This window comes from Dasypus novemcinctus, chromosome 5, assembly GCF_030445035.2.
Source record: "Dasypus novemcinctus isolate mDasNov1 chromosome 5, mDasNov1.1.hap2, whole genome shotgun sequence".
Taxonomy (NCBI): Eukaryota; Metazoa; Chordata; class Mammalia; order Cingulata; family Dasypodidae; genus Dasypus; species Dasypus novemcinctus.
In genome coordinates, this window is record NC_080677.1 from 23,200,142 (window position 1) to 23,212,907 (window position 12,766).

The 12,766-nt window shown below is 34.7% G+C and overlaps 1 protein-coding gene across 4 annotated transcripts in view; it reads right to left on the reverse strand.

Annotated features, from left to right (window-relative positions):
• Positions 1-1,487: 1,487 nt before the first annotated feature.
• SEPTIN7 (septin 7) overlaps positions 1,488-12,766 on the reverse strand; it is a 141,409-nt gene continuing 130,130 nt past the window's right edge. For all 4 annotated transcript variants that reach the window (XM_071215090.1, XM_058296779.2, XM_071215091.1 and 1 more), the window contains 3 exons: positions 8,345-8,480; positions 3,444-3,583; positions 1,488-2,558 (listed from right to left, as the gene is read on the reverse strand). In XM_071215090.1, the coding sequence (XP_071071191.1) occupies positions 2,519-2,558; positions 3,444-3,583; positions 8,345-8,480 (316 nt within the window). In that variant the 3' untranslated portion in view covers positions 1,488-2,518. The remainder of the gene's footprint in view (positions 2,559-3,443; positions 3,584-8,344; positions 8,481-12,766) is intronic.

Sequence of the window (12,766 nt, forward strand, 5' to 3'; positions counted from 1 at the left end):
GACATGCATCTGTATCACCTCAGCTTTCAAATAAGCTGCATGTCTAATTCTTCATTGCCAACTTCCCTAGTTACTTGAGAACCTGATAAGAAACCAGTTAGAGATCCCATATTCTATCATGGGGTACCCAAGAGAATCAATTGGATTGGATGTAGGTGGTTAACTCTCCTAATTAGTGAATGGTGGTTGATGAGTGACTCAATTATGTAATGCCTCTGATGATGGAGACCAGTGATACCCATTTTGCTTTCTACAGGCTGGCCGTTCCTTATTGAATGTTGCACACATTATGAATTATCATACAGCAATTCTCAGAAATCTCCCGGCCATATAGCAAAAATAGTAAAAAATCAAAAGACCCAGTTAGGTTTTATAGGTACTGTGTCAGATTCATGCAGAAACACTGGGCATGTCACAGATGAACACTTGTAAAAGTTTTCATTAGTATAGCAGAATAAACTGATCACAAAGTACAGAATTTTTGAACAGTAAGCATGAGAGCCTATCTTCAGAGGCGGTTACTTAATACTTCACTAGTTAGACATCTATAAACTTTTTTACTTTGCAGTCTCTAAATTCAGTAGGCTGTTCTTAACTCCCTGAAACCAAACCTTTTTGCTAGAGGTCTTAACCCAATTTCTCAACAAATACCAAAATACTGTACATTTACTTATAGCTATTCCTCTTAGAAGAACAGCCATATACTTTGGGTGGATGCAGGGGAAAAAACTTAGTTCTACCTTGTGTAGGATACTTACAGTAAGTACAGCTCTTATCTTAAAATTCATGGTTCCATTCCAATTTATTAAAAAACAAATAAAAAAACCCACTAGCATCTTGGTATGTAATTCCTCCAAAGCAGAAGACAATTTAGGACTAACAAAACTTTTTCAAGATGAATTTTAACTAATAATGACCATTAAATAAGAACACATGTTTAATGCAATACTACTAAATCATGTTTCTAATATGCAGTGAGATATACTGTAAAAATAGTGCCCTGTGGTGAATTTTTATGTAAAATCAATAGTCTATAATGTGAATAATCTTCCTAATATTTTACAACTTTAGTTTAAATTCTCTAGAAGGCAAGTAACAGACACTTAAACTTTTTTTAAGGTGATAAAACTGGTTGCATTAATTATATTTAAAATACCATAAAGTATTATGTTAAATATATCATTTGAATCTAGTGAAAAGAAGTTACACCATACTCTTTCCAGTTAAAAAATTTTGGTTTCCACTGACCTGAGACTATACCTGATCTAAATGAGTTGGGAATTGTTCTCAGAGAAATGAAACATACTAATGAGAGATGTTAATGAGCAGACTGATATTGTATCTCTTAAATTATAAAATCAGCACATAATCATTCTCTACAAGAAAAAGGAAAAGTGATATTGTAGGGAAGTCAAGTTCAAGTTGAAAATTTACTTTTCAAACATACTGGACAGCTTGTGTATCAACTGTAAAATATTCAATACCCATAACTGTTACATCACAACTTTTATTATGTGAATTTTTACAATACAAACAAACAAAAAAAATACAGAAATGCAATATATGAATACAGCTAAATGCAGAATGGTGACATTTTTTTCTCTTCAAGAGGCCATGATTCCCATTTCTAGTAAAATAAAGAGACTGCACATAGGTAGAAACAGGTTGGTCGTTAGCTTCACAATTTTGCCTAGAAATGATCTATAAATGCATTTCCCCCTGCTACTTACCATAAAGTGTAAAAAGGGAGTTAAGGGAAAGTTTCCTTGTTGGTTCCTACCATATGAAAGATGCTATACTCTATTTTAGCAGGGCCAATATATGGAAAATATCTAAATTAAATGTTATTACAAAAATGAAGCAGTAATGAGATTCTGGCTAAAGAGGGCACTAAATGAGAATAGTATATATTTAAAGAATCCAAAACAAACAAACAAACAAAAAGGTTGTTATAAAAAAGCTCTAGGTGCAGTGTAAGCATATACGTTTTTTTTTTCCATGTATTTTTAAACAATGGAAGTGTCAAAAAATAGGATCAACTGTGTTAGACTAAATTACATTATTGTTTATGCTGCATTGAATGGAACTTCTGTATTATAATTATCACAGAGAAGCGTAGTTTGCATCATATTATGGCAATTTATCCTCAATGAAAACCTTCCAGAGTCCTTTTATTTTGGAATATCCTGTAAACAATCAAACCACCAGAACATGATTGTACAACAGTAAAATGTTCTCTTGCATTAAACTGAAGATATCTGTTTAATAAAATAAAAAAATAAAAATAAAAAAAAAAGGGAAGGTACTTAGAGCTGTTACTTTCTAAGTACACAACAACCCTAGACAATTCAAGGCATCTTAATCTCCATCAAGAACAACAAAAAAATAATTTTTGTCATGCTGTTAAATCCATCATTATGGATAAAATTGGTGCAAATTGGTCAAACGGATCCAACAAACACTGATGTCCAAGCTGGCATATTGGCAACTAATACATAACTGGTGGTCAATAGAGGGTTTAAAAGATCTTCCCTTTCTTCTTGTTCTTTTCCAAGGTTCTAAAATGATTAAAGGAAAATAATCAATCTATGTGATCATGTTTTAAACATTATAGTCAACAGTAGCAATGACTAAGCCAACTACAACTATGTTAGTACTATTTTTCATTTTATAAAATACAAGATTCAGAAGTTACCAAGAACAATGCTAGTCTATAGTAGGATTTTCTCAGACAATATTTGATAAAATTCCAGGATAAGCAGAAAACCCACTTAAAATATATTAGGACAATTCTTCCCAAATAAAACAATAGTGCTAATTGAAAAGTATCAAGTGACATCAAACAGGTACCCATTTCTCCTACTGCCACTTGCATTCTGGAAAGCAATTGCTTTTAAATGCTTTTATGTATAAATTTTCCTCTTCTTTGGAAAGAAGTTAATAAATGAGTAACGTTACAGAATACATGTCTAATCTTAAAAATGTTTAGCAGTGAAAGTATTTGTAGAATCCTTAAGAGGGATATAACTTCTCAGTTTTAAACGGGACTAATGAGGTAAAGATGAAAAACAAGGTACAAATAATGAGTTTTGTATAAATTAAGGGGGAGTAACCAATAAGCCTGTGTTAGAAATTAGATATCCAAAATTTTATTTTAAGGATTTTAGCCTAAGGAAATAATCCAACATAATTAAACACACCCCTAAATGTATAAAAGAGCCTTGTTGCAGTGTTCTTTATAAATTGAAAACAACCATATGTCCAATTGGGAACATGAAAAAATCAATTATGGTAAGGTAATTTATGAAAATAATTATACATGGGAAATAATAATGGATGATGGTTTTTAAAATGTTTTCATGTTTTTTACAATAAAGAGGAAAACAACTCTAAAAAATTAATGTACAAATGCAACAATTTCTTAGGAATCTGAAATTAGTTACCTCGAAGAGTTCTGTTGTTCTAATATACGTTGTTGAGCTTCCCAGTTTGCTTTCTCATCCTCAAACTGACGACGTTTTTCCTCTAATTCTTTGTGCTGTGCTTCCAAATTCTTTTTCATTTGCTCATGGCGCCGCTGGAGCTAAATTGCAAAAGGGAATGGCATGATATATAAAATAAAACTCAGGAACAGAAGTTCATTTCCTGCAGGCAGGGCAGGCATCCTAATGTTAGAAGTATGAACACCAAGTTCTTATCCCAGTAATAGTACCACCTGAAAAGCACAGTGTAAGATTTCTTCTGCTGCTGCAGTACCTGCCACCCAAAGACTAGTGATACAAGAGAATACTATAATGAACATATATGATCTTGTTAATTTACTTTACTTGCAAACATGTAGCATGCAGGGCAAAAAAGACATCATTGCTCCACAGTACAGATGAGAAAACAGCTGCAGTGTTTTAGTGACCTGCCCAACATCACTAGAGAAAAGTAGCAGAACTAAGACTTGAACCAATGTCTCCTAATTCTAAGTTAAGAAAACTGAGACAGGTATGGGGAAAAAAGCAGGTAGTTAAGGAAATAAGAGCTCTGAGATCACAATAAGGCCCACAGATTCTTATAAAGCAAACACCTTCAAACAAATCACCAAGGGTGCCTGTTAAAAATACAGAATTCTGGATCTCACTACACACACACCAATTTTGAATCTCTCAGTGTTAAATCTAGAAATAGGTGTTTTCAACAAGTGCCAGTGATTCTAACCCAGATAAGTTCATCCTGCATATAGAAACAATGTTGTAAAAAAGGCTGGCTGAGAGGTGGGAAACACTCATGTAAAGTAATTGCAGAAACAGTTTAAGTCTTGTGGTTCATTTTGTAACTAATTTCATGGAGATGCTAATCAATCTATTTTTTAAGAAAAAGTCATACAAATTTAAAAAATCAAATTAAATCCCACTACATAAAATACTTAAAGACTGGACGCGGACTTGGCCCAATGGATAGGGCGTCTGCCTACCACATGGTAGGTCTGCGGTTCAAACCCCGAACCTCCTCGACCCATGTGGAGCTGGTCCATGCACAGTGCTGATGCACACAAGGAGTGCTGTGCCACAAAGGGGTGTCCCCCGCATAGGGGAGCCCCAGATGCAAAAAGTGTGCTCTGTAAGGAGAGCCGCCCAGCACAAAAGAAAGTGCAGCCTGCCCAGGAATGGCGCCGCACACATGGAGAGCTGACACAGCAAGATGGCACAACAAAAAAGAAACACAGATTCCTGGTGCCGTTAATAAAGATAGAAGTGGTCACAGAAGAACACACAGCGAATGGACACAGAAAGCAGACAACTGGGGGGGGTGGGGGGAGAATGAGGAGAGAATTAAATAAAAAATAAATCTTAAAAAAAAAAAATACTGAAAGACTATTCATATTTTTCAGTTGTCCATAAAAGAATTCTGTTCTTTTAAAGATTTTGTTACAGCAGTGAGTCAACTGAATTTGGATTATAATATAATCCTGCATAAATTTTTCCTTAAAATTTTGTAAACCACAAAGAGTGGATTTTATATTCCTTCCAATTGCAAATATTTCATGCAATTCCTACAAAAAAACCCTAAGATACATTTAATTAAAAATGAGTTGAAGGGAAGCGGCTGTGGCTCAATCAGTTGGGCTTCTGGCTACCATATGGGAGGCCCTGGGTTCATGTCCCAAGGCCTCCTTGTGAAAGGCAGGCTCACCGGCATGCTGCAGAGAGCTGCAGGCCCATAAGTGCCCCAGAGAGCCGACTCAGCAAGGTAACGCAACAAAAAGGGAGACAAGTAAAAAAAACAACAACATAAGAGCATACAGTGAATAGACACAGAGAGCAGACAAAAAGCAAGCTGCAAAGGGGGGGGGGGGGGGGGATAAAAAAAAAATGAGTTGGAAAAAACAACAACTAAAAGAAGACAACAAAAAAAGAGTCAAATTTCAGGTAACATCTTCCTTATGATCACAATTTACTAAAAAAGTTAAGTAGGAACATAAAAATGCAAGGGAATCATACATAAACAATTCAGAATAGTAGTTACCTCTGGGAAGCAGAGAAAAGGATACAGTAAGGAAGGAAGTACATAGGGACTCCAAATGAATTGATAATGTTCTATTTTTTAAGCTGGGTGGTAGGTTCACAGATGTATGTCATTCTTTAGGGTTATTTACATTTATGTTAGACATGTATTTATCTTTTGTGTTAATTAAATGTAAGTATAAGTACAGGTCACAGTTTCTCACTTTCAAGAAACTGAGTCAGATGTGTTTTGAAATTCAGAATTTTAAAGATTTTAGAAAAGCAAAACTGTTTGGAAAGATATATATATATTATAAAATACCTGCCAGACTCTCTGGGGCATCACTTGTATTCAAACACACTACTATTTTTGCAGCAAATTATGTAAGTATTCACATTAAGTGGGATAAAGACTATTACTTCATCTCAGGTTTTGGCAATTTTCAAGGCTTTATAGGTTTTAAAAGTGTAGATACACAGTCGTACACCTAGCTAGTTATTAGTTAATAAGCAAGTTTAAGAGTGTAGACTGACTGGGTTCAAAGGCTGGCTCTACCACTTAATAGCTATTCAGCATTGACAGTTATTTTCACTTAATGGCTATTCAGCATTGACAGTTATTTCATCCTTTTTCTCATTTGTAAAGGGGAGATAGGCAATAATATCTACCTCATAGGGCTGTGGTGTAAATGTAATGACACAATACATGAAAGATGCTGCCTGACCCACAGTAATAAATTATAATATTTATTAGTTATGTTATAGGTGCTACTGTTGCTATTAAAGCATTTCTCAAGCTGGTATACCATTGTATACCACTGCTTTGTATACGGAACATTGTATACCACTGCTGGATATTAGTTGCTGTGTCCCAAACAAATATTTCCAGCACAAATGAATTTCAGGGAAAAAAACTGTACTAAGGAAATACATTTTTAAACTATGTATTTGCATCCTTTTATATATTGTGATGCTTTCCAAACTTATTACACCAGGCATGTTGGTAAGCATACCCTGGAGCAGTGTTCTACAAATCAAGAAGAACCTGGAACAGGCAAGTTTAATAAGATACGGCTTAGAGTATTAGGGGGAATTAGGCCCGGATCACTTAATAGGTCCTTTTAATGCTAAAAATCCAATTCCCAGTGATAGTCTGAAACCTGTTTTTAGTTCACAATAATCATGAAAACTTTGAGGGTTTCTTTCACTACAGTTTCACAATACTTGTTTATAATGTTTATTCTGAGAGGCAGGTCCTAAAATAAGTCTATATTAAATGTAAGTTACATTACATTTAGATTTTCAGTGGAATATAAATGTGAAGTGAAGGTAATGAAGTCAACTCTTGATGACTCCTAGTTTTTACCCTCTTCCTTCTGAAATGGATTTTCAGTTTATTAGATGAAAGGGTAGAGACACAGAGTTAATAAAAGGCTGATAAAAATTAAACTTAATGTCTGAAATGTCATCTTTTATTTTTAAATACTCATAATAACAATAATACAATGATTCTGGGGCTGTGTGTGCATTTTTGGTTTTCACAGTAATTAGGAGGGCACTGTTACTGGCATTTAGTGACAAGTGTCAGAGATACTAGTCCTAAAGTGCTTGGCAGTTTCAAACAAGGAGGAATTATTCCATATCCCTGGCTGGAGTAAATGACAAATACAACAATACTGAAAAGTTTACAAGAAATTATATGAAAAGTCCAGTAATCTAAGAGGAATTTGATATGGGATAAAAGGACTTCCTCAAAATTACTGAAAACATGCATTCTGTCACCTCAATAGATTACTTTCAGTTACATATTTAAACAAAGTGTTTCAGTGTATAATGCAATAATTACAAAGGCAAAGACCAACTCTAAGGATGTAACAGATTAGATCTGAATTTCCTAAATATTTAGATACAAATATTACTGTGTATTAGTAAAGCCACACAAAAGATAACAGCTCTCACAGAATTATATCATCAAAGGTGGTATTATATTTCATATTATTCTCATCTCATATATTTAAAAATAATTTTTGGCACAATGAGTAACAAATCTACACTGTGAAAACACCATAGTGAAATCACTTCTTCTGATCTGCCCCTTGCTTACGTCTTCTGTTTTCAGGTATTTATCTAACCAACTATATGGATTCTGGTGTTAACTCTTTTTCTCCATCTTTTATCTCTTGTCTCCTCTAGAAGGAAATGCCTTTAAGGTCTTTCTGATTTCTAGTGTCAGATGTCCCAACAGAGGGATTTCAAGATGGTAGACGTGTTTGCTTGGATGCTTTTTCATTACCCCTGGCGCAATGTTATTACAATGGCAATTACTTCGACACTGTATTTGTAAATAAGGCCCAACTTCCTTACAAGAATTATCACATTCCCTCATTTTCTCTGCTTTGATTTGCTATTACATATCCATGTATGTCTTTAATTCAGTTAAGATTCCCTTCCTTCTTGTTCATATATAAATGAGTCTAGCCAATTATTAGTTATCCTACCTAACAATAGGTTTTATTCTTATGTCTACCCCAAACTCTGCTATCTAGTTTTCTTATACCTCTTATATGGAATGACCTGCAGCTTTACTTCTTACAACACAAACTTGTTCATTAAAACTAATAATTCATTATTAGTATTCTGACTGCTTCTGCATGTCTTCCTACCTAGTATACTATGTCCAAGCACTTATATACGGAGTATGCTTTTATTTCTCCATTTTATATATTTTAGAGCATTATATATATAGGAAAGGTTATGTTATATAAGAATTTTATTTAAGATAATATGAATTTAAAAAGGACACTGTCTACTAGGTTGAGAATTCTAAGAGATGATGATATTAGACAGGTTACCTCAGCTTCAGAGTCCTTCAGTTTCTGAACTTTTTCTTTGACCTTCATCTCAAACACCTGCTCCATCTCCATCTCCATCTTCTTCATCTTGGCTACATGCTCCCTTCTTTCTTCTTCCATCTGTGCCAGAGGGCTCCTGTCATGAACATGAAGGACAAACATTAAACATCTAAAAATGAAAACTGTAATAGAAACTCTGAAATAAATAATAATAATTTAAAAATGAGATGTTATATGCCATTGGTATGCCTCTTTCTGCTTTTTGAAAACAAGTTTCAAAATTCCAGTTTCAACACCACCGTAAATGATGCAGAACACAGATTTTAAGTTTACATACAAATGGGATAATGATTCTTCACATAGTTAAAAAAATCTGAATGTATTTATAACCTAGAATTTCTTTCCATGAGGTTTCATATCTGAACTTGGATCTCTAGGGAACACTTATTATGAAAAAAGATCTAAATAACAAAGACTAATGTTAGTAGAATGTTTCTGTAAACTCAGTATATAGATTCATCTCAAAACTAAAATGATACACAAAAAGAACTGTACATTTGAGGAAAATGGAAAGGAAACATTTTCAAAATATACTCACAAAAGAAAAAAATAGAAAAATATTTTTTGTACTTTAGAAAAAAAATTCAAGGGGAAAATTCAGTTCATTAAGTTAATATACCTAGGTGATTTTTAGTTCTAAAATTCTAAGACTATAAAAATTCTCAACAAAATACTTGTAAGTCAAATCAAACAGCACATTAAAGGAATTCTACACCATGATCAAGTTGGTTTATTACAGATATGTGTGTTTCAACATAAGAAAATCAATACAATAGGCCATATCAACAGAATAAAGCATGATCACCGTCACTGATACAGAAAAGACATGACAAAATCTCTTTCTGATAAACTAGGAATAGAAGGAAACTTCCTCAACACAATAAAGGGCACATATGAAAGCCCACTGCTGACATTATTCTCAAGGGTGAAAGACTGAAAGGTCTCCCCCAAAGATCTGTAACAAGAGATAAGGATGCCCACTGTCACCACTATTATCAACATTGTACTGAGAGTTCTAGCCAGAGTAGTTAGGCAAGAAAAAGAAATAAAGTTCAACATGTAAAAATTAATAGTGTTTCTATACACTAGTAATGAACAATTTGAAGAAATGAAATGAAATATCCCACTTACAATTACAACTAAATGGGTCAGTTATTTAGGAATAAATGTAACCAAGGATGTAAAGGACATAAACACAACTACAAATAATTGGTGAAAAATAAATAAAAGAATAAATAAAGGGGAAGGACATTCCATGCTTGTGGATAGGAAGACTACATATTGTTAAGATGTCAAGTCTACCCATAGTGATTTATAGATTCAATGCATCCCAATTGGCAGAAAATGGAAAACCCAATCATCAGATTTATATGGAAGGGTAAGACACCCTGAATAACTAAAACCTTCTTTCAACAGAATGAAGCCAGAAGACTCATACTTTCCAATTCTAAAACTTATTATAAAACTATAGTGGTAAAAACATCGTGGTACTGGTACAAGGACAGATACATATATTGCCGAAATGGGAAAGCCAATTATCAAGTTTATTTGGAAGAATAAAGGGCCCTGAATAGCCAAAAACATCTTGAAAAAGAACAAAGTTGGAGGACTCAAGCTTCCTGACTTTAAAGCTAATTACAAAGCTATAGTGGTCAAAACAGCATAGTACTCACACAAGGATGTTCAATTGATTATTGACAAGGGTGCCAAGTCCATTCGATGGGAGGAAAAGTCTCTTTTATAAATGGTGCTGAGGAAACTGGATATCCATATGCAAAAGAATAAAGATGGACCCCTACTCCTCACACCATATACAAAAACCAACCAAAAATGGATCAAAGACCTAAACAGAAGAACCATAACTATAACACTTAGAAGAAAACACAGAGCATATCTTTTGGACCTTGGTGTTAGGCAGCAGTTTCTTAGCCTTTATACCAAAAGCATGATTAACAAAAAAAAAAAAAAAGGATAAATGGGACTTAATCATGAATTTAAAAAGACAACCTGTAGAATGGGAAAAAATATTTGAAACCACATATCTAATAGCATTATTTACAGACAATATAAAGAAATCTTAAAATTCTACAATCAAAAGCAAACCAACCCAATTAAAAACTGGGCAAAAGACCTGAATAGCCATGTTTCCAAGGAAGAGATACAAATGGCCAAAACATACTTTAAAAAAACCCAACTCATCATTAGCCATTATGGAAATCAAATGCAAATCACAACCATAATGAAGTACCATTTCATACCTAGTAGTATACTATTTTAAAAATGGAATATAAGTGTGGAGAAACAAAAGCATTTGTTAATTGAGGATGGGAATGTAAAATGGCTTAGTTGCTGTGGAAAACTTGGGCTGTTCCTTAGAAAGTACAGAAAGATCATATGACCTAGCAATCCCACTTCTAAGAATACACTCTAAAGAACTGAGACACTGATATTCATATTATTCACAGCTGCCAACAGGTCGCAGCAACTCAAGCTTCTACCAACAAATAAATGGATGAATAAAATGTGCTGTGCAATGGAATGTTATTGAGCCATAAAAAGGAATGAAGTTTTGATAAGTTGATAACACTGATGGACATTAAAAACATGTTGAGTGGAATAAGCCAGATACAAAAGGACAAATATTATATGGTCTCAACGATATGAAATAATTTTAATAACAAGATTCATGGAGCCAGAAACTATAATACAGCTTTATCAGGGACCATGGCAGGGGTAGGTAATACAGAATTAATTTCTGGTTGGGGTGATGCGGAAGTCTTGTTAATGGTCACACAACATTGTGAATGTAATCAAAACCACAGAATTATATATTTGAATGTAACTAAAGATATTTTAAGGTGAATATATGATACTAGAATTTTTTTTTTAAATCCATGGGATGGGACTATACAACACAATGAACCCTAATATAAACTATGGACTATAGTTAATAGTCCAAGTATATTCTTTCATCAATTGTAACAAATGTATCACATTAATGCAAAGTGTTAATATTAGGGAAAACTGTGAGGGCAATGTATGAGAACTCTATATTTTCTTCATGATTTTTCTGTAAACGTACATAACTTCTCTACTAAGAAAAAGCAGGGAGGGGGGTTTGCAATATTTTACATTTGAGATACCTTAGGTTAGTTTGTAAAACAACTTGACTCCTGACCAAATAAATTGATATTTAAGTATTATAAAAAAAGTTCACACATATTTAAAGTGGATATTTTTTTCCTCTTAGCAGTCAGTATGATCTTTTTTTTTGTTAAAGATTTTATTTTTTTATTTATTTCTCTCCCCTTACCCCGCCCCAGTTGTCTGCTCTCTTGTGTCCATTTGCTGTGTGTTCCTCTGTGACTGCTTCTATCCTTATCAGCGGCACTGGGAATCTGTGTTTCTTTCTGTTGCGTCATCTTGTGTCAGCTCTCTGTGTGTGCGGCGCCATTCTTGGGCAGGCTGCACTTTCTTTCGCTCCTTATGGGGCCCACTCCTTGCACATGGGGCTCCCCTACACGGGGAACACTCCTGTGTGGCAGGGCGCTCCTTGCGTGCATCAGTATTGCGCATGGGCCAGCTCCACACGGGTCAAGGAGGCCCAGGGCTTGAACCACGGACCTCCCATGTGGTAGGCGGATGCCCTATCCATTGGGCCAAGTCTGCTTCCAGTATGATCTTTCAAATTTCTTAAATTTTTATTAGCACCACTTTTCTTTATTAAAGGATAAGTTAGGAAAATTATAATGCAAAATTGTGCATGTAATGTATAAAACACAAGGAAAACGTTCACCATTGACTCATTATCACATTCTATTTTTCTTCTAAGTAAAAGTTTTTAATACAGGGCTGGAAAAACTGTTTACATTATTGCCTTCTTTTAAATAGGGAAACCTTCCCTACACATTTAGATATTCTAAAAGCTTATTAAACCTAAACATTTTGGAGAAATTAAAAGCAATCCAGTCAAAGGATTTAAAAAGCATGATAGGGAAGCAATTGTGGTTCAACTGATAAAACATCCACCTACAATATGGAGGGTCTAGGGTTTAATCCCCAGGGCCTCCTGACCCATGTGTAAGCTGGCCCACGCGCAGTGCTGCCGCGCGCAAGGAGTGCTGTGCCATGCAGGGGCACCCCACGCGCAAGGAGTACGCCCTGTAAAGAGAGCCGCCCTGTGTGAAAAAAAGTGCAGCCTTCCCAGGAGTGGCGCCGCACACACGGAGAGCTGACACAGCAAGATGACGCAACCAAAAAAAAGAGACGCAGCTTTCCAGAGCCGCTGGGTAATGCAAGCGGATGCAGAACACACACACACAGCGAATGGACACAGACAGCAGACAATGGAGGGAAGGGGAG